The 22,959-nt window shown below is 44.6% G+C and overlaps 1 protein-coding gene across 1 annotated transcript; it reads left to right on the forward strand.

The window, feature by feature from the left end:
- Nucleotides 1-3,639: 3,639 nt before the first annotated feature.
- Nucleotides 3,640-22,557, forward strand: LOC111834180 (large neutral amino acids transporter small subunit 3). Its single transcript, XM_023793201.2, has 15 exons — nucleotides 3,640-3,841; nucleotides 8,223-8,376; nucleotides 8,594-8,774; nucleotides 10,374-10,429; nucleotides 11,297-11,373; nucleotides 17,341-17,433; nucleotides 17,624-17,751; nucleotides 17,892-18,049; nucleotides 18,864-19,010; nucleotides 19,281-19,307; nucleotides 19,535-19,670; nucleotides 19,849-19,960; nucleotides 20,079-20,152; nucleotides 20,246-20,369; nucleotides 20,593-22,557. The coding sequence occupies exons 2-15, from the start codon at nucleotides 8,223-8,225 to the stop codon at nucleotides 20,776-20,778; spliced, it is 1,653 nt and encodes a 550-aa protein (XP_023648969.1). The 5' UTR covers nucleotides 3,640-3,841; the 3' UTR covers nucleotides 20,779-22,557.
- Nucleotides 22,558-22,959: the final 402 nt, after the last annotated feature.

The following is a 22,959-nucleotide window of genomic DNA, read 5'->3' on the forward strand; positions in this document are numbered from 1 at the left end:
AGCATACAGATGTTTCACAGACACAAATATATTCTCAGTCCCTGCAAACTCTCAGACTCACACTTCAAAAATGAGTGCACAGTTCAGAGCAGGAATATCTTTGATCCTTAATGGGAGGGGGGCAGACCATGGCACTGCCAGATGATGTAATGATAGCAAATATGTCATTGACAATTTGGACAATTTAGAGATGCTGATTCAACCGGCTGCTTTGAACTGGGAGAGGAAACTGGAGTACAACGCATGCGAAGGCCATATGAACATACGATCTCCACACTCACAGAGCTGGGCTGGCATGTGAGCCTCCCGTTCTGGAAGCCTATGGCAATAGCGCCTCCCACTGTCCCACGCAGGTGATGGCATTGCCTTTCTCAGCCCTCCTTCAGGAAAAAGGCTTTGCAGAGACTTTTCAAGGGGCAGGTGTTCGATTGGCGGGTGGTTGGGGGAGAGGTGGGGGTGGTAGGGAGTAGTGGTAAATTTTGCTGACCTGGGGAAGTCCTCCTCAGTACATTTAGCTGACCGGGGTAGGTCCCGAGCAGGAGGGACTGCAAATATTCAGGTTGTGTTTTGCTGTTGTTGATCAAAAAGGGCGACTGAGGTCCCCCCCCACACGAAAAACAAACACAATATTACTGGTGTCATCTGGACTGGGCAGAAGGCCAGTACCAGCTTTGCCGTCTCTGCAGTTGATTTTTATATGAAATGTGACAGCGGTCTTTTCTTGCTTTTACAACATTAAACCTATTTCGTTAATGCACCTCTATTAAATTATTACGGTAAGATTTTGTGTTATTTTGTTCCCATAGTCCTATTTAATAAAATTCCCACTGTGATATAATTTGAGGCAAATTTTCATCAAAGTGGAACTAGACATTAGTTCCCTGAATTAATGGAGTGAATATGCATACCTATTTATGTTGGTTATGATACAGAAATTGTCTCAACCAAAATTTTTCACAAAACACAAATTTTAATTGTTATCTCTGATAAAACATAAAGTCCTATATGTTTGACCATTTGGATATGTGTGTGTTGACCAACACATATTATTTATTGTTAAAAGTTTACATAGTTAAATTTACTCTTGTCCATGTTCAAGACAATACGAAATTCTGAAATACGCACTGCACCCATATTTAACCACACAGCACATTTTGAGTCTTAATACGATGCAGGCACCTTAAAAAAAATACATTTTGAGAACATGACTGTCAGTGTTAGATTCTGTTTCCCTGTTTCTTACTACAGTGGTACCTCAGTTCTCGAACTCATTAGAACGCAAATTTCTTAAAAGTCCAACCAACCAGTTCGAAAAAAAAAAAAATGACCTAGAACTCGATCTGAATCTCAGAAGTCAAACTGTGAACTTGTACACGCAATGAGTCACGCAGCACGTCTCTCAGCGGAAACAAAGGGTAAGGCTTCAGTCTCAACCTCGCATTCGCTGTGATAGCATCCTGCATGTTTACACTAGCTGAGTACATATATTTAGACAGTAAAAATACATTTAGACAATGATAGACAGTAATAGTATTATTATTATTATATAATAAAATGCATTTAAAAATAAAGATTTCTTATTAATTATTTTAATATCATTAATAATAAACCGTTAATACATTTAATTATAATAAGATTATAATAAGATTGTCCTGCGGAGCTGGGACAGAACAGAGACAAAGGCGCAGACGTCAGGATATCGGGGAATACGGGGTTTAATTACAGGTAAGGCAGGCAAAAGGTAGACGGACAATACAATGACCGGACTGGGGAAACAAACTGAAACGCGGAATAAATACAGAGGACTAATGACAACAACCAGAAACAGCTGATCACACGGGGATTCTACACGGGGTTAACGAAGGGGCGTGGCACACGGAAGGAGCGGACAATCGGGGCAGAACACATTGTTTGGATACATTTATTTTCTTACTCTACAAATTACTGTTTTGATAAATGTGCTTAGATGTGTTTAGTACAGTATATGCTCTTTTTATTTTATCCTGTTCATTTTGTGTTTAAATGCTAAAAAAAAAAAAGTTTAATGTTTGGGGGCCGGGAACCAATTAATTGGTTCTCCATTATTTCTTATTGGGGAAATTCGATCAGAACTCGAACTTTTCGGATGCGAACCCGAGTTCTGAACGGATTAAGTTCGAGAACTGAGGTACCACTGTACTTAGTTTCTGTGCCCTGTTTTCCCAGTCTTTGTTAATTAGCCTCACCTGCCCAGTGTTAGTCTCGTTACCCATTAGTCCCTGCTTCTGTCCAGTTCCCCAGTGGTTCATTGTTTGAGATTCTCAGTGTTAGATGTGTATTCTGCTTACCTGCCCTGTTTTGTTATTAATCCTGTTTATTCCCATTTACTTTTGACCCCTCGTGGTCCTTTGTTTTGTTAGTGTTTTCTTGTGTTTTAGTTCGTTTAATAAACCCCGTTTTTATCCTTGGAGCCGCAAGTGGGTCGTCCACCATTTGTGCCTGCACCATGCCTCGTCCCCGCCCCAAACCCGCCCGAGTCCATGACAGTAACGATCGAGCACACGCTGCAATTCACGCCGCCGTCAAGTTTATTTTTATCCATAACTAAACTTCTAGATGGATGTTTTAAGCACCGCCCAAAGCTCTGTGCCCCATAAATAACACGTGTGCTTCACACACCTCCTAAATAAGTAAATAAAGCTTCCTTCCATCTCTGCTGCACCTCCTCTTCCAATAATTTTTGTCCCTATAGCAACTCGAGGCTGCAAGTATGCGGAAGCTATAGAACGGTTACGTATACACATATGTATAAGACATTTATGATTTATTTTCCATCACTGGGTCAAATATAACTACACCTCAGTTGCTGCTTCAGTTTAAAAGTAACGTTTCGTGCGCTGTCTTAAAAAATTTGGGAGTAAATTCCCACAAGATGCTTGCCACGTACCGTGCAGCTGTAAAGACTTGTGTTCTAAAGGTTTTAGTAGTTTATGCAGAAGGTGAGACATGGGAAGCGTTTTAAAGCAGCTCTCGGCGTTCAGGGCTGGGCTCCCGGGCGCGCAGCCGCGGGGGCTTCGCTGGAAGGAATGATTTCATATGGATATGGTAGAAAAAAATCCGTTTTTGGGCTAAATCCCATCAAAAATGCGAAGCTTTTCAAATAAAAAGAAACATAAAAACCGTCTATTTAATGCCGATAGTCACAATATACGCGTAGGTCACAGTATATAGCCTATGTTAAGCTATTATGATGATATGCTGAAAGTGAGTACGGTGGAAGTTCGCGTTCAACAGGTTAGAAATATTTTTAAGAAAACAAAATCAATATAAACAATTCATTCATTCATTTTCCAAACCACTTATCCATCTGTGTCGCGGAGTACAATTATAATTTAACTGTAATTTAATTTAATACTGATGACCGTATACATACAGGCATCCAACTTTGACTTAAAACTATGTAGGAAATACATAGAAACTTCAGTCGATGTCTCATACCAAATACCATGATATTCTGATCGGTAAAACGACTATGGAAAAGAAAGATATAATCATTATGCGCATGTGTTTGTGTAGTAAATACATTTCGGAAACTGAGAAGGGGAGAAAAAGACGGGTAAAGGGAGGGGAGGAACTAGGGAGGAGGGGGAACTGAGGGGGGTGGCACAGTAAAAACCTCAGAAGTGTCCCGGTAGTTAAATACTCAGGCAAGCAATACGACGCATACTTGTTTGAAATAATGAAAAGGACGGATCATTGAGAGCATTTATACTTAGGGGGAAGCATCCTGTGTTGACGAGGGGGAAAGAGGACAATTGATCAACCACGTGAAGTATATATATATCTTTAAAAAAATAACATCGTAAGTGTTTTTTTTATTTATATATATATATATATATATAACTATATATTTCACCACATGTAAAGCACTGAGATCGGGCAGTAAACATTGTATATTTATGTCACGCGAATGGAAACAATGGCGACCCGCAAACACGTGGCACGCCTTGAACTGCCTAAAAGTGTGACTTTCTACCGCGTTTTCTTTGTCTCTTTGGTATGGCCTGTGTCACTTTGCTAAGTCAGCCGCATTCTCAAGCCCGGACAGATGTCATACATGTTTTAAATCGCTTACTCTTTCCTAATCTGTAAAACGGGCTTTATTCGGTGCCCCCCGCGGCACTCTGCCAGGCGTATAGGCGAGATCAGGCATTTATTACAACTATCGAGCAACTCTTTTGATGTACTTAGGCCATTGATTTAAATTGCCGGCAGTATTTCAGCTGATTAAAATATAAATCGGCTTTAATTAAACATCTAAAGAGCACATGATGAGCTTATACTTTGGCCAAAGTGTTCAGACATCAGTCCCAAATCTATACTATACTGTATACTTTACGTTGAATGTTAGTTCACGAATTGAAACCATCAATGGATGTTACATTGCTTAATAACGAGCCTAATCAGCAACTAAAACTTATGGTTAACTAATAGTAGGTTTTTTTTTTATGCATTTGAAGTTGGAGAAAATAGCTATTATAAACGTAGTGTGGTCGATAGTGTAGTTTAATGATTGCTGAGCAGTCGTGATATTACTATAAAAAAATCTAAATCCAGTTTTGACTGTTGCTTAACAATACTCATATAGGCCTACTGTATAGATATACCCTGCCAGTGATGAGTTTAATGATGTATTATTTGGTGTTTAAGATGCCTCCGTTTTTTGCAGTCCAAAACAAAAACAACAGCTGCTATTGTTTAAGAACGTGTCCAGCTGATTTCTTGCAGGCGGGGTTAAGTGGTGGTGTACCCTTAAATGACATGGGTATGTTTGAGGTTTCACACGCAGCAGGACGTCCATCCGCCCCCGGCCGGCGTCATCTGCATTTCAGATACAAGAAACTCGAAATTTAATTAAAGGGGCTCCGAGCCCCCTGAAGTGGAGAAGGTATTACGTAACGAGCGTTAATTAACTTGAAGTATGTACGCGTTGAGTGTTGTGGGGGTGTCTGCTTACTCTCTATTTATTATTATTTAGTAGGCTTAACTGTTCCGTGACGAGGGCTGGGGGACCTTTCGATGACATTTTGGCTGCAGCGTGCGATGAGGGTGACAGTGTCTGAGTGATCCGAGACCAAACGTCATAAATCACTTATGTATTTTGTGACCGCAGGCTTTACGTGCGTTCCGCTACGCACGCTTTGTTCTGTAGTGGCCTGAAAGAACCCCTAAAAAAAGTGTCGAAAATGGTCATTGTCACCATGCAAGAAAATCGTGAAGCCCGATTATTCGAATGATTAGCAAACTGACGAAGCGTGCGTGTTCGTTTCGCAATCGGCGATATTTGTTATTCCTCCGCCAAGGTTAACATCTTACCATGAAGAATTCTCAGCTCTTCGCTAATCTTTACGTATACCTCTTGGTTTTAATCAGCCACACTCACGACATGGGGGAAGGTTTTGCGAACGCACAGACGTGACTATTCTGCCGAAGCCGGGCTTGAACCTGCAACCTTCCGATTATAGGGACAGAGGCGCAGCTTGCTGAGCCATACACTACCAGACTGATGATACTGCAGTGATAGTTCCTAACTGTGGTGTATGTGAATGGTGCATTGTGGTCCAGCCCCACTTTTCCAGGGCTGTGGGGCCTGTCTCGGTGTGTCTGCACATTTTTCCTGTGTCCATGTTGAGTCCCCACGTTTCCATCCAAGGGTTACCGCTCCTCCAGGATTTTCTGGGACCACGCCGGATTTTGGTCATCTGTCCTGTAAATAGCACATTTCATTCCAGTCTGTGTTCTGTCTCTGAGTCTGAGCCTTTTGTTTATGTGAGTTAACATATTCAGTCAGAGCTGTAGCTGATTAACAGACAGAGACTATACTGTGTCTTTATAGGCAATGGAATGCACTCAAAGAGCCAACTGCGTCTTCACCCAATCAGACTATTTCATGACCAGCCACTCTCTACACATGTGCTGCGTAGTGGGTGACAATTGGAGCATCACACACTGCCTCTATGTTCAAAGAGTAGGTGGTGGCCTAATGGTTAGGGAAATGTGCTTCTAATCAAAAGGTTGCTGGTTCAAATCCCTGACCAGTAAAATGACACTAAGGTACCTTCAGCATGGTACTGCTCTCTGAGTGCTATACGATAGCTGTCCCCTGCTATGTCACATAGGGGTTAAATGCAGAGGACACATTTTGCTGTGGTGTGTCGATAATGACAAATGATCACTTTCACTTTAAAAAAAAAAAAAAAAAGAAGTTGCCTCAGTGGTGAAATGGATGAAGACGACACCCAGCCAGCAAAAATTAAATGGCTAAGATAAGATAGATCTTTATTGTCGCTATTACAGAAATAGTGAAAAACAGTTTAGCAGCTCTCTGTTTAGCAGCATAGAAGTAATAAATAAGAGAATGAAACACAAAAAGAGACAGCGCTCCTATTATTGAGGGCGGATACTGTGTCCCAGAAATAGTCACTTGGGGGGTGGGGGGTGGGCGCATGACTGCCTGTGTGTAAAAGCTTTTGTTAAGTCTCTTTGTTCTTGCTTTGATTGACCTGTAGCGTTTGCCAGCGGGGAGGGGGGAGAAAAGATAGTGTCCAGGGTGTGAGGAGTCTTTAATGATTTTATTGGCTCTCCGGTGGAGTCTGCCAGTGTAGATATCCTTGGGGGGGGGTAGTGCCGTTCCGATTACCCGCCCTGCTGCCCTTACCACCCGCTGCAGGTTCTTCCTGTCTTCCTCAGTGCAGCTACTGAACCACACTGTGCAGCAGTAGGTCAGGAGGCTCTCGATGGTTGAGCTGCTTTTGGGGGAGGTGGGCCTGACGCGTCTTCCTGAGGAAGTACAATCTTTGTTGTGCCTTCCCCACCTGGTGAGAGATGTTTGTGGACCAGGTGAGGTCGGCAGAGGTGTGGACTCCCAGGAACTTGAAGCTCTCCACCCTCTCTACCTCTTCTCCGTCGATGTAGGGAGCAGAGTGCCCAGCCTGCTTACCTAGGGTGGCTTAAATATACTGAATTAACAATGTATTAAAAATACTGGAGATTACACTGCCACGTAGGAACATAAATTCCCTTCGAAACAGACCTAAATGAACCTTTGGAACAGTGTCGCTATTTGCAGTATTTTTGGTCAATGACTGGGTGTGCTGGGATTTTCCAGGACTGAGGCGACCCTGTTCCATCCCCAGAGCAGGTCTGCCGATGCCTCTTCTTGGTGAGAGCACTGTAACAAACTGCTTTTCCACTCGGAGTGTGACATGCCTGACTGGAATAGGTTCTGGTGCACACCCTCAAGAAGCAGTACGTAATTAGAAATGAGTGGACAGTCAAGGGCTTTGTAGGACAGTTGTGAATTGCACACTGGCAACAGGGCAGTGAATTAGGGCTTCTATTGTGTTAAAGGATTATTTAAGCTCAGGGAGACACTACACAGGGCTCTGCTAAGATGTAGCGGTTTTAAATATCGTTATCTGTCAAAAGTAAGAAACTAGAGTCACATGTTTTCTGAATTGTTTTACAGTTTGAGCCCTTCCATGATTATGCGTTTGGAGAGACACGTTTCATTCCTGGCGGCCTGCCTTGTGCCCTGTATGTTTTGGAGAGACACCAGCCCTCTGCAATCCTGACCTGGATAAGCGCTTATGTTGTGAATGGAGGGATGAATTTTTCTCCTGGGTTTGTCCAGTGCTCCAATCCTCAGTGGCAGGAAGCTACATTAGCTTGCACTGCACATGCGCACGGACTTCCTGTTCCACTGCGGACGTTGCCATGACTTCCACAATGTTTGGCTTCCTTTTTGACATTTTCTTCTAATTTAGTTGATTTTGAATGTTCATTCAAACATTGAATGAACCGTTCATTTATTGCAAGGTTTATTTTAAGTATATAAATACCAGTTGGCATTTAAACTGTATTTTTGGTGTGTTTTATATGTAGTTTGTACCTGCTAAATTTTTTGGTGTATTTGAACAAGTGGTTATACTGACCTCCCCTGAGTAATTTCTGGGTAACTAAACAGGAGTCAGAGCTCATATGTGTATCAGTCAGGTGACCAAACCATAAAAACAAGTAAGAGGAAGTCTCTTTTTAACTGTCTAGTTTATGGAAGAAATTCTGATACAAACCAAAACTTGTGTATCCAGCACTTTAGCGTTCAGATATTAGTCGCTAATCTGGTGGCAGATACTTGGCGCCCCTGACACTGACTTTTCTCTCGGCGTCTGCGTCTTGGCAAGATGGCACCCTCCCCCGCTGTGGCCTACCGGAGACGGCTGTGGATGGCGGGAACAGCCGTGGTGGAGAATCTGCTCTTCTCCGCCGTGCTCCTGGGCTGGGGCTCCCTGCTGATCATGCTGAAGAACGAGGGCTTGTATTCGCACTTGTGCTCAGGTACGGCCCGAGTCGAGCCTTAGTCTTGTAAGGCTGTTTACTCAAGGTGTTGCTAAAACCACACCAGCTGTTATTGACATGGAGAACGACGAGGTCCAATCTGAGGTGTTGCGGCTGGACCCAACGTCGTTATGTGTAAAAGTCAAAGTCCTTAAGTTTTGTGAGCTGGAAGGTATGGAATGGAGGCTTTAATTCACCACGGATGCCCTGTCCTCAGCGAACAAGACGACGGCCGCCAACGCCACCGGTGAGGAGGTGCTGTGGCTCACCTGTGTGGAGCAGGAGGAGATGCTCAACCTGGGCTTCACCATCGGCTCCTTCCTGCTCAGTGCAGCCACCCTCCCCCTAGGGATCCTGATGGATAAGTTCGGGCCCCGTCCGCTGCGTCTTCTAGGAAGGTAAGCCAGATGTGACACGGGGGTCTGGGAGGGAAGAATCGAATCGATGACCTACTGGTCCGAGCACACAGACATTATTCTATGCTGTCCTGGTCCTGACCTAGTTCCTAGACCTTTTCTTCTTGGGATGCTTGGTTACATTATTCTAGTCATTGTAAAGCGGCTGGTGATAAAACGAGGGAGGTGTGAAGGGTGATTTGGTGAGGACGGCTAGACGAACACCCCAGGGTGCGTTAGAACTCGCTCCAGGGGGGCAGTGAAGGAAGAGAGACGAGAATGGAGGGTATGCAAGGGGGGGGGGGGGGGTCTGTTAAGTGGAACACCCATATGGCCTGGTTCATGCATACTGCGGTCCGGAATGTTCATACTTTTTGTGCCTATGTGGCGGGCAACCGTGTACTTTCATGCCACGCCTAGGGGTGGCGCTGTAGAGCAAAGCTGTAGCATATATATTATATTAAAAAATAATTATTTTGCTAAAACTGTTGATGCATTATGTACTGACAGTCTGCAGGGACATGCAGCACATCGCAGTTATAAACCTGTTTTATGTTTGTTTGCAGCCGTCTGGGAGTCTCTACACTCCGGCGGCGCGAAATCATAAAAATGGCCGTATTTCCGGACATTCTCGGTCAACCATTCTTCAAACCCGCCAGCCATTTTCGTTGTTATTTTGATCGTAGAGAGCAGAAAAGGTGTTTGTATACAGTCTTTGGTGAAATCTCCTTTCTGGCTTCCTGCTGCGTTTCCCACGGCCAGTGAACGACCGCATTTGCGTCACTTGAGCAGATCATCCATGTTGGTTTGGTTTTCGAGTGTCAAGCACCTTCGCGGGGCCCCCCAGTGCAATCTCTGCGCCCGCCCCTGGTGATGGGAATTACACAAGCGATAGGCATGAGTCATCTGCACGCGCCACATACCTAGAGGGGGGGGGGGGGGTGCGTGAGGCTCACATGCTGCCTCTCTGTCGGTTTTGGGCACGTTTCTGCACATATAATCATAAAATCATGCTGGATGAAGCAAAAGGTCACATGCTTATCGTAAGCTGAGAATCTAGGCAGATGTTTGTTTTAAAAAAGGTTTTTTAGATGCCAGGAACCCTGCTGCTCAGAAAGGTAATCATGCACAGGGAGTGCCTTTGTATGCCGCACAAGTTTTAAATGAATACCTTTTAATAACTGCTGAGCAGTAATTAAGAATGATTGTGTCATGCAGGTGATTAATATATTGGTGCCTTAAATCATGTTTGTTTTTTTTTTTTTAAAAGTCTGATATCTGTCTTTTGTGTCTATGTGTTTTGTGCTACAAAATTGTCCAAAAAGTGTTTAGGAGTCGCATTAGAAGGAGCAACAGCTGTGAAACTCTGTGTAGCTCAGTGAGTTACGATGGTGTGATGGCAAGTGGATTGTCTCTGGTTCAAATCCCTGGACTGATGGATTGATTTCAGTATTGGGCTCTTCAGACAGACTCTTATCACTCATCTGTCGTTCTGCTTTCTCAAAAAATATGTATGTGGTTGTGGATAAAAGAGTCTGACCCCCCAAACAGCGGCCTGCCCTAACCAGAAACCTCTCTCTGCGTTTTACTCCCTCCAAACAGTGCGTGCTTTGCCGTCTCCTGCGCCCTGATCGCCGTTACGGCCTACAAACCCATGGGTGAGTCTGAGATGTGAACTGGGGTGGTTTCCGCAGATGGACCTCGATAGGACCTCTGCCGCTACGCTAATCTAACAATCGCTAAATGAGTCAAGGAAGATTCATTTTATTAAGGTTATGGTCTTATATGGCAGGTTGGGAGGGGGCGTCTTTTAATTCTGCGAAAATATAATCATATAATTATCAACCCGTATTAAAGCTCTTACAGCAGGGGTAGCCAATCTTATCCGCAAAGGGCCGGTGCGTATGCGGGCTTTCGCTGCAACTCCCTAATTAGATTACTAATTAGAGGACTGATTGGCTGAAGAGTCCTCACACCTGGGTTTGAACAGCTGACCTACAGGTTATCCCAAAAACCTGCATGCACACCGGCCCTTTGTGGATAAGATCATCCACCCCTGTCTTAAGGTATGTTAGGATGTTAAGGTATACTTCCATGGTGCTTATGAATATTCTATGAATGCGTTATGAAGGTGCACTGACTATTCTATGAATGCATTATAAATACATTATGGCAGTGCATTGACTGTTCTATGGATGTATTATAGAGGCACAATAAAGGTGCAGTTAATGTAAAGCATTTCCAACATAGAGAAGCCCTGTATGAAGGGTCAGCTGTTTAGTCATGACTCAACATGCCACTGTGTTAGGGCTCCCTGCTGCGTCCATCTCTGTGTGGGGGTTTTACATTGTAAATTAAATGTCGGTTGCTCTGTATAGTGTTTGTGTGTGTGTGAATTCTAGCTCCATTTTTTAGAAAGGTAGGTATTTCCTGTGCTTTATTATGAATTAAAGTAGCATGTTGATGTAGCAGAGAAACGTCGGCGTGGCTCTGTGCTGATCTTCCCTTACTGTCTCTCTTTCCAGACCTCTCTGCTCTCATCTTCCTTGCTCTGTCCTTCAATGGCTTTGGAGGAATTTGCCTAACCTTCACATCCCTCACGGTGAGAGACTTGTACAAACAGAATCTTTTTTTTCTGAAAGGATGGTTAGAGTCCTTGTGTTTACCACCATAAAAGCTTAGATATGTTTTTCAGTCTTCATGGTGAGTCCTTCCTGTCCTAGCCTAATGTTATGACGATTACATCAAATGATAAACATCTGAAATTGCTCCTCTCAAATAAGCTTCCAGGGAATGTTCCTACCCAACATGTGAAATCTATCACGAACCTTGCATATACACATTTTTTCCCTGTGTGTGTCAGGACCCCTAAGTGATGAGTCTTTTCCGTGAGGGACCGATCATGGGGGAATGACAGCTTGCATTGGCTTCCCAGCCTTTTTGACTTTCCGTGGCCAGGATGGAATTTAAGCACATGCTCCCCGACCAATCACAGCGCTCTGCAGGCCTCACACCCCCTCCTCAGCCACACCTCCCAACCTCTGCTGAAAAGCCACAAGGACAAGCTCTTTGTCAATGACCGTAAATAACCTCTGTTTTTTGGCTGTTGGCTCATATGATCCACCAGGCAATCTACACCGTACATTTATATCCTCTTTCGTTTCCCAGCATCTCTAATATATTACGCATTTGACTGCTGCCATGCATGTTTTAGGGGCAGGGTATCGTGGAAAAACAAATAGGTGTGATTGGACGATGATCCTCCAATGGGACGGACTCTGTCAGCCTGTATGTGGAGAGGATGGGCGAGTCTCAAGGCTAGTAAAGCTACCAGAGTCCTACAAGGCCAGTGTTATCTTCAAAGATGCGTAAAACACTTTGCTCGTGCCCCCCCCCCGCCGCCACCGCCCTTTCTGTGGCCTCTCACATGACTAATAAGACATGACATTGTTTCCAAATAAGTGCAGTTCCTAGTTAAGGTAGTTTGATTCTTGCTTCTCGCGTTACTGCTGCAGTAAAATGTTGTACCTTTCGCTAGTTAAACACTAACTATAATTAATTTCATTTGATCTGATAAGTCGTTTGGCTATTTATACAAGGATGGAATGCAGTATTGAGGCCAGAGGGAGTTTCTTTCCGCTCTGTTTTCTGTAGACTGCGTGTTTTGACACATCGCTGGCTAGGAGTTGGAGGCGTTGATCGAGCGAAGGTCTCCTGGATCTCACCTCAACTGTAGCGGGGGCTTGGCGCTTGACCCAGATCAGTGTCCGCAGGTCCCAGGAGCCAAGCCACCCATTTCCAGCATTGATTGATTCTCTTAGAGCAGTACAAGTACTAGACGTTTAAAGTGAGCTTAAACACTGCTATCGGTCGATCTCTGTGCAGGGTCGTCTTCGGTCACGCCTGTATTTCCAGCCAGCTGAGAAACGCAATGGACGTAGTGACCCCTGAAGGACAAGGGGGAGGAGGCCACCATGTTCCTTGGCAGCGTGTAGGGAGGGTAGGGTGGGGTGGGGGGGTCGTAAATGCCACAAGGCAGCAGGTTGGAACCCGGGACCGGTTCAGTGACTTTTCCACATGGGACGCTGGCCGCCCGGGGAGGGGGCTGAGCCGCTGTGTTTGCTGTGCCTGTGCTGGCAGCGGCGACATGCCTGGGCCGCGCTGACCTGAGCCCCCCCCCCCATCCTCGTGACGCACACCATAAACACGAGCCGGGAAGGGGGCCAGAAGGAACGCTGCCTTTAAAAGGGACACAGTGCTGGTAGTGTGGGGAGCAGAAGCCTTTGAGAGAATACATACAGTGTTTAAGAGCATCTTCAAAAAAAAATTATATGTTTACATTGCCTTGCATAAGTATTCACTCTCCTGAGACGTCTTTAGAATTTGTCAAGCCTACAGCGAAAATGGATTTCATTGGGATTATATGTATAGTTATAAAACGATTACCTTAAGCCTGAAGATTTTGTAGATCAGCATTACATTTTTTTATTAGAGAATGGGGGAAAATATGGTACAACAGTGAAGGTCATCCACCTAAACTCAGAGACTGGGTAAGGAGAGCGTTAATCCGAGTAGCAATGAAGAGGCCTGTGGTAGCTCTGGCAAAGCTGGAAAGATCCACACATCTGGCAGCTAGGAGTCGTACGCTTCGCAAAGCTGGGCTTCGTGGAAGGGGAGTGAAAAGGCCACTGCTGAAAGCAAGCCACAAAAAACCCTGCTGGGATTTTGCCAAATGCCATGTGGGAGAGACCGCAAACATGTGCAAAAAGGTACTCTAGTCAGATGAGACCTAAATTGAACTCTCTGTCCCTGGAGCAAAGCACTATGTGTGGCAAATAGACACTGCACATCACCCTGAGCACATCACCCTGAGCACATCATCCCTGCAGAGACACACGACGGTGGCAGCGTCATGCTGTGGGGAAGCTTTTCCTCGGCAGATTCTGGGAAACTGGTGAAGATTGAAGACAAGATGTATGGAGCTAAATGCAAAACGATTCTTGAAGAGATTCAGCTTCAGTCTGCTAGAGACTTGAGACTAGGGTGGAGGTTAATGTTCCAGGAAAATGGGCAAAAACTGCAGTGTCTAGGTGTGCAAAGCTGGTATAAACATACCCTGAAATGCTTGCTACTGTAATTGGAGCAAAATTTGGTTCCACCAAGTACTGAGTCGTGGGGGGAAAATACTTGTGCATCCAACACGTTTGCTTTTTTTTATCTCTGTGACACTTAGCCCAAGGAGTGGTTTAGCGGCCTAAGTCTCCTTGCCCCTGATAGGAAGGGTGGCAGTTCGAGCCTCAGCAGGACAGTCACATGTCTGTTAGCCCTTGAGCAAGGCCCTTAACCCTCAGCTACAGGGGTGCCACATGTAAGCCGACCCTGACCTGTAACCCCCAGGCTATGGAGAGCAAGAGGGGGTCGGTGAAGAGGAGAACTCCGAAGTACCAGTTCTCGTACTCGTGCGAACGGCAAATAAAGGAGCTACCTTTACGTTGCTGGCGTTTGAAAATCCATTTGCATTCCAGGCTGAAATATGACACAATGTGGAAAAGCTTCAGGAGGGTGAATGCTTATGCAAGACAGTGTAATATACCGACTTCGCTCATCCAGTGCGGGGCGGCGGTGGGTCAGGAGTCGGCCTGGAAAAGCGCGGGCTACCTGGCAGGGGGCATCCTGGACCTGGGTGACAGTTTTATGTTCAGAGAAGGCAGCATGCACATTTTGAGGGATATAAAACTATATTTACATTAGCTTGTCAAAGTAAGGCCTGGGATTGAGGTTAAGGTATCCTATGCAGATTTAAAGCGAGTAAATGAGACCAGATGGCTTCTGGGAAACATCGGGAGCAGGCAGATCCAAACCCACTCGGGATCCACACTGCCAGCTGCCTTCGCTATAACACAAGGCGGGAGGGAGCCGGGAAAGGTGTCCCACGCCCGACACATTAAAGTGGAATTGGTGAGGAAGGTGCAGGGGGCGGGGATTGCAGGTGTGGCCACTGGTTCGTTATCTAAATCAGACCTCTTTTTTTTGACAGATGTAGATGGGTTGGCACTTGGGGAAAAAGGGCATTTATATGCCACTAAGGAATGCGACCCAGCACTAAAGATTTTAAAAACCCAAGGAGAGCTGAAGAATCCTTTACAATTGAACAAAAACTCTTGGCGTCTTAAATATATATTTATAAGCCATTTTTAAATAAGATATTTCTTCTTTTGTTTGTACAGTAGGGAAATAACTTGACTGACGTGTGCATAGGAATTGCCCCCATTTAGCCAGAGGGCAGGGTTTTGTTTATGCTTGTGACCGAGACGCCAGACGACGTTGATGGTGTTCCAGTGAAGGAGACGGGCTGCAGTTTCCATTTCCTGTCGTCGTCTGGTGTGAAAGGGCACATAGTGGCCCTACTTACCTCCATGCAGCCTCACCTCTGCTGAAAGTAGTTAGTACCCCCTACTGGTGATGTAGTGTCACTGCATCAAAGACATTGGTTTTAGAACAAAAATCATTATTTTATTCATTTGTTTATATATGACTATCTTTGATTTATATATATATAAATCAACAACCAGTAAACAACCAGTAGTTTTAAGTCAAACATTAATTACACATAGTGATAAATTGAAACCAAAATTTTAGTTCCAAAACAAAAGGTCTCATTGAGTGCTTATATTTGCAATAACATAACAACAAACATTTGTGTTTAGTATCCCTTTGGGAGCCAGTGACTACAATTTCAATTCAATGGTAAGAACAGAACTGAATGTACGGAGGTATTATTGGTGCAAAACACCTCAGCATCTGTAACAGTGCAATCTGTAGCTGTAGAAAAGTCACACGTGTATCAGTAAATTTTAAGTCAAGGGATTTCCACAAACACAACACAACGATTACGCCTTCTCAAATTCTTCATTACAAGTGCACAAATCCTATTCCACGCATCACAAACTAAGAAACTCACACGCTCACAGTTTTGCTACACTTGCCGCAGTAAATATGGCACAAAACACATTGAAGTAATTCGTACCTGTAGGGCCAGGGGCGGGCATTGTATCACCCACCATTATACTTTTGATTAGTGATGCACCGGAACGATTTAATTTAATTGTTATTAATTTTGTGTTGTTTTACCGAAATAAACTTTGGGTAATTACTAGGGGTGTTATGAGATACTACATGAGATTTCTCGTAGGAATGAAAAGCGGTTTCGCGAATGTGCTGCAAATCAGCTATTGTAAGCATGTCGGCGTCTGACTAAGTTACCTAGCAGATGCCCCAGACACTTTTAAATCTTCTGTGTGGCAGCATTTTGGGAATCCGGCGGAAAATATAAACGGCGAAAGAGTGACAGAACACGAACCATCTGTAAGCAATGTAGGAAAATAATGCCGCACACAGCGGCTTCAAATATGCAATGCATTCTGGTCCTGATGCAATGCATCATGGTTAGATTTGCCCGCTGCAAAACGTCACCACGCGTCACCATGTCACATGGTACAAAAACCTCGCGGGAGTAAGACGACTTGAGACAGATCGTGCAGCACCTCTCAAACGGCTGCACAGACTGGAACCGCCTCCGTGACCACACAACTTTGCCCTTATTGGCTGAAGAGTTTAGTTACACGCATGACGTTTGTATCCCAGGAAGTTCCGATGCGTTATCTGTTATTTCTACCGAAAAGCACGTAATGCAGTGAGAACTGGTTTTCATTTAATTTACCTGGTAAAATAAAGTTTAAATAAATGACACAAATGTTGTAACACATAAGTTAGTTGTCTATTTATTGTTAGTTAGTCAGTCAGATTATGGTACTTAATAAAAGAAAATGTCTGTGTAGAACATATGTACAGAGATGTTTGACATTGCCTGTTAAGGTACTTTGGTGTGTGTCTGTGTATGCACATGTGCAGAACTTAAAGAATACATACTCTGGCTATATGCATCTCTGCTGTGGGACTTATCTTTGGCGGCAACTGAGAATGAAACAGACTGCGGCTTGGGATTGTTGGGGAGGAGGAGCCTGGGACATTCTGCTCTCAGCACAGGCCATTAGGGCAGGAATGCCTCACGTCTGGGCTTACGGGAAAAGAAGCAGATGTTTATAATATACTGTACGGCGACAGGGATCGTGCTGGGTACAGGGAACCCTCATGGGTACTTGACTCTCCGTCCTGGGGTGCACAGGTGGTGCCCCTAAGCTCTCTACATTCCACAGGACAGTCGGACACAATCAGCATAAAGAAGCTTTTAAAATCTAATTAAAACATTGACATTTGTTCAAGCACAATAGGACCAGTTTAATCCTGCTCTGTGCTTGCCGCAGTATTCACAGAGCCAAGCTTGCCAGCTAGCTGCTGGTTCCTCTTTGTTTTTCAATAATTATTAATTACTAAAAATTACAAGTTAATTAATGATTCTTCTGGATAAACAGGAATGAGCTGATGTGTCATGTGTTTTAGTTGTGGCCTACACTGAGGGTAGTTAAATAGGGTGGTGCATTATATTATGTCATCTTTTGAACTTGGTTGTTATACCTTTTCTCTCTCTCTCTCTCTCTCTCTCTCTCAGTTGCCAGTAATGTTTGGTAGCCTGAGCTCCACCATCATGTCCCTCATGATTGGCTCCTACGCCTCCTCAGCAGTCACCTTCCCAGCAGTCAAGGTACCGTTGACGGCCAAGCTGACCCACGGCGTTGGGGCTTAAATGGGATCCGTAAGCGTACCTAGAGTACGGGTGGAGGCTCATACCATACTTTTGTAGGCCGCTGTGGAGCTTTGGTATGGAAAATGGGCGGGTTCTCCATCTTAATGCACCCCCTCTCTCCCCTACGCCCTCCTCTTTTGCGTTTAAGCTGATTTACAATGCCGGCGTGTCTTTCCGGGTGATCATGTGGGTGTGGTCAGCCCTGGCCTGCCTGGTCTTCCTGAACTGCTTCCTAAACTGGCCAGTGGAGGCCTTCTATACACCTGAGGAGTTCAGGTATGTGGTCAAACACGCCGGCCGCTGTAACACGTGTTTTCCCAGGTCCTTCTCTCTGTGACCATGGTGGTTTATACAACGAGCTTGGCTGTCACCGTATCAAGGCTCATGCTCTACATGCCGTCCTCTGTTTGTAACAGGAGGAAGACTGAGAGCACCAGTTTTTCTCAGGAAGAGAAGGAGAGCTGGGATCATCTCCACAAAGATGTTCCCCCAGGGGACCTGACCCTAAGTGAGGGCAACCAGTTAGTGGATCAACTCTCCAAGAAGCTTCCAGAAGACAACCCCAACCCACAAAGTGAGTCTATGTCTTGAAACAGAGACAGCTGCCAAATGTGTTTGACCTTTTCCAAAATCGTTTTCGCATTAGAAGACCTTTTAAGTGATGAATATCTATGAAGTAAAAAAAAAAAATAACTATTTATTTGTATTTTTGGAGAACATTCACACAGTGTTTCAAACCAGGTTCCTCTCACAGTCAGAAGAGCTCAGAATCTAAACACTTTGATGTAACTTCTCAAGGAGCCACGTGGATAACATGGTGGCCAACTCCACGAGTTCACATCCGACGGTCTCAGCATGTTAACGGATGATGTTGTAACCATGACCCAATATGATTAATTCAACAGCAATGTGACTACATTACACCTGTACAGTTCACTGAGGTAACAGCCATTGAGGTAACACAGAAGACGCAATTCCAGAACCATTTCCTTATTCCATAGCCTTTTAACCTAGTTAGCAGAAGCTGTAGAACCATTAGAAAGAATCAAGCCACATCCATATAGGTCTGCAGCAGTAGTACTAATGTGTTGGCAGAGGTGGACAGTTCGGGTTCAGAAAGTAAAAATCCAGACCACAATTTTATTTCAATCAGCCAGTTGAGTACTCTGTGACTGTCACTCTTTGAAATAAAATCGTGGTCTGGATTTTTACTTTCTGGATCTGAACTGTCCACTTATGTGTGTTAGGAATGTGTACATTCCTCTAGGAACAACCAATCTAATGTTTTAACGTATCTAGTAGTACTAACATGCATCCTGTGCCATGCTGACCCCCACCGGCTCCCATCATGGAGGCACCCTGACACTCCCGTTCCCTCTCGGCCTCAGGTACGGTGCCCTTTCGCAGGTCAGTGTGCTCGCCCATTTTCTTGTGGAGCCTCCTCACCATGGGCATGACCCAGCTGAGGATCATCTTCTACATGGGTGCCATGAACAACATGCTGCAGTTCCTGGTCACCCACGGCAACCCACACCGTAAGCCCATGAATCTTCCTGCTCAGTAGTGTACATGGGGGCGGGGCCACAAGGGCACCGGCCCCACCTGAAAGCTGATTGGTCCTCTCCTCTGATTCACAGATTAAAGTTTGCCCCCTCTGTGGGAATTATTGCCCCTCCATTGCCCCCCACCTTTAAAAAAATCACAATATTGCCCCTGTCACTGCTCTTTCATTTTCTCAGTGACTGGGGGGGTGACTTATCTCTTCTTACATTCTAATGCCTTTGTTGTCTTGCATTATCTTTCAGCCTCTGAGGAACTGGCTAATGAGAAAGGTTGGTAAAAGACATATTTGTTGTCATTCACCACCAAATGAGGTGCAGTTTGCAGATTTGGGCCTTTTATATTTCTAAGGGGTGTTGATCATGTTCCTTCAGTCTGGGGTCCATGAGATCTACTGCATTAATGGTAGGGGATCCCTGGCTGTGCTCTGTGGACATCTGCGGGCCCCTAGTTCTGTAGATTGCCAGTTGCGTGCTGATTGCGCCCGTGCCTTTGACAGTGGACAACTACGCCTCCATTTTCGGTGCCTTGCAACTGCTGTGCCTGCTGACATGCCCTCTCATTGGCTACATCATGGACTGGAAGATGAAGGAGTGCGTGCAAGATGGCAAATTCCGGGACAACGGCCAGAAAAGGTCTGAGGGCACGAGAGGATGGGGTGGGACCCAGGACAGGGGTGGGAAGACAGGAGTGATGTGTAAACAAGCCACATGGGGAACGGTGGTGGCTCGCAAAGATAAAACGCTGCTGCTTGTCTCTACCGGTTGAGTAGGTCTATGTTTGCACCAACAACAGACTTCCTGCCCCCACTAGGAGAGACCCGAAACTCCAGAAGCTCACCAATACCATCAGAGCCTTTACCTTTACTAACCTGCTGCTGTTCATCTTTGGTATCACCTGCCTGATAGACAACATGGCTGTACAGGTAAGAGCAGGACACATGGCCGTGGTGGGGATGTAGAACCCGATCGTGCCTGTTAAGCTCCAACCTCACAAAGCGCGTGCTGATGGTGACGGAGATAAAGGCTCACCCTGTCTTCCAGGTCATCACGTTCATATTGCACACTATGGTTCGAGGGTTCATCCATTCCTGTTGCGGGGGCATGTACGCTGCAGTGTGAGTAACGTGACGGGCACCTTCGTTCAGGGTTCCTGGCTAAATCAGCTGGCAGATGACCGATGCCCTTGTGTCTCCTTCTGTTTCGTGTAGGTATCCCTCCAATCACTTCGGCACCCTGACGGGGCTGCAGTCAATGATCAGTGCGGTCTTCGCCCTACTACAGCAGCCGCTCTTCATCGCAATGGTGGGGCCACTCAAGGGAGACCCCTACTGGGTGAGACTTGGGCAAAAAAAAGGCTGACGCCTGTCCTCTATCGCAGTGCTTCCCAACCCGGTCCTTGGGGACTCCTGAGCAGTCCGCGTTTTTCCTGGGAGCTGGGTAGGAGCAAAAAATTGGACTGTCTGGAGGTCCCTCAGGACCGGGTTAGGAAACATTGATCTATTACACGTGCACTTGACACACCGATGCTCAATGACTGACCGGCGTCTCTCCACAGATCAACATGGGGCTCCTCCTTTTTTCGCTGGCCGGGTTCTTGTTGCCCGGATATCTGCTCTATCACCATAGACACCTCCAACAGAAGGCAAAACTTCAGGTGGAGGTGGCCAAAGAAGCCCTAACCCATGAAGAAAGCAACAGCACCAAAAACCATAGCAACGGGCATCTGCCTCAGGAGGCTTAGGATTTAAACTCCATCCATCCATCCACCCATTTTCCATTCCCATTTGTCCTGTGCAGGGTCTCAGGGGTCCAGAGTCTATCCCAGAAGCTAAGGGTTCAAGGCAGGGAATAACCCAGGATGGGGAGGCAGGTGGACTGACCATTTCAACATGAAATATGTTCATTTTAAAATAGGATGTTGTTGTGTGTGTGTGTGGTAGCATTTGTAGTGTTAATTACTAGTCTGACTTGAGCTGTTGGATTTCAGAAAAATGGACTTGAAGTTAGTTTTAGTGTTTGGGTGTTTTATGACTGTGGCATGTGACACAATGGCTTTAATTTAGTCTACATTACAACATATACTCTACGATGCAAAAACGATATGCTTGTTTTGTTATAGGTATATCGGTATATATAATATAAAAACGTATTATCATTATTATGTATAATCATCTCACCAGCTTGGTAGATTGTACACCATAGTCCTTTTTAAGATTGAGGAGAACTTGGTGACATATTCAGTTCATCATTTTGTATCTTTATGGTCTGTAGGGTGAATCACACAATCAAGTGACACTCAGACCATCTACGAAGCATGTTGTTTCTCTGGGCAGTATATATTTACGACATAGAACATGAACCGTTACGATGGAATCGGCTACTGAAGGCGATGTACTAGAAAAGCTGATTGAAAGATTAGTACATCGGTACTTATTTCATTAAGCACCATTTCAGTCAGTGTCATAAATGTGTAAATGAGGCTGTTCGGTTGAACACTTTCTCAATATTAACTGCCTCATAACACTGGTGCAAATTCTTTTCTTTTAGTCTGCTGTTTTTAAATTTTACGCATGTTAAGGCGTTTTCGTATAGGTATGTTTTGCAGCTGCACATCTTGATTTCAAAAGGAAACTTTTCTCTTTGTATTTGGAAATATATTGTCTGATATTGGCAAAGTTTTTTTTTTTTTTTGATGATGATGGTCGATATATTCTGTGACAAGCTGCACAAAATAACCTAGGCAGTACCTTATTGTGTTGTGGTTCTTGTGGGCATTCCAGACACGTATTTGCCAAATTATTTAAGCAGTTTATTTATGACGTTTGCTGTCATCCAATAGCTTTTTTAATTGTCCACTATTGCAGCGTTATATACAGGTATTGAAATGTGTGCCAGTAGTAGCTGATAATACCTCACTGTAAAATCAGCATTTTGCAAAAAAAAAAAAAAAATGCAAATACAGGAATGTACTTAACTCACACAAAGTGCCTCAAAATGTAAAAAAAAAAATGCAATTCCTCACTTGTTGGAGGGTGGGCCCCCAGTTAACCAAACATTATTTTCCAAAGGGCAGTGTCCACTCCATGTACTTCCTGCAAAGCTTGAATTTTGTGGTGTATTATCTGGTAGTAAAGTCATTCTGCCTTTCACAGGTAGAGCTGGGGTGGGGGGGGTGGTCTTCCTCTTCATCTCACACACTGAATGGATGGAAGCCATATTGAAGCTGGTGCTTTTGTCTGAAGATATCTGTAGTCCATATATATGTCTATATTTTACCGCTGCTGAGTTTAAGTGCCTTCATCGAAATCAGAATGCAGTGGTTGGAGCAGCTACCATTGGCTGACGAGCCCCTGCCTTTGACCACTGCACCTTGCACTGTTGGATTCTTCTGACTTGGCCCAGTAACTGTGACTGGTTACTTGTATCTATTCCTGCGTTCTTTATTTTTGTTTAAACTGCTTTTTCTGAGGATCCATCTGATGTCAACTTCAGACAATAAATACATATTTTTGGAAATGAATCTTGTGTCTATGAATGTTTGCGATAATGAGTCTCTATTCCCCTTTGCTCACATCCAGTGAACGTTTAATATTAATGTGTTTAATGAGGATAGCTAAGGGGCACGGTGGGATACCGCAGCTGCTTCACATCATCAGGGCTGGGGCTCTGTGTCTCTGGGGTGATCATGGTCTTCCTTTGTTCTGTGTATTTCCTATGGATACTTTGGTTTCCTCCATAACAGGATCCATTAGGCTAACTGGTATCTCAAAATTGGCTCTGGAGTATCGAGTGTGTGGACTGGTGGCTTTTATCAACATGTTTATTAAGTATGTGTACACAGTATGCTTAAATGATTTTAATTCACGCTGTTTTACCATTTTTAGAATTATAGCAAGCATTAAAAATCAATCTGAACACCAGT

This window comes from Paramormyrops kingsleyae, chromosome 12 (assembly GCF_048594095.1).
Source record: "Paramormyrops kingsleyae isolate MSU_618 chromosome 12, PKINGS_0.4, whole genome shotgun sequence".
Lineage (NCBI taxonomy): Eukaryota > Metazoa > Chordata > Actinopteri > Osteoglossiformes > Mormyridae > Paramormyrops > Paramormyrops kingsleyae.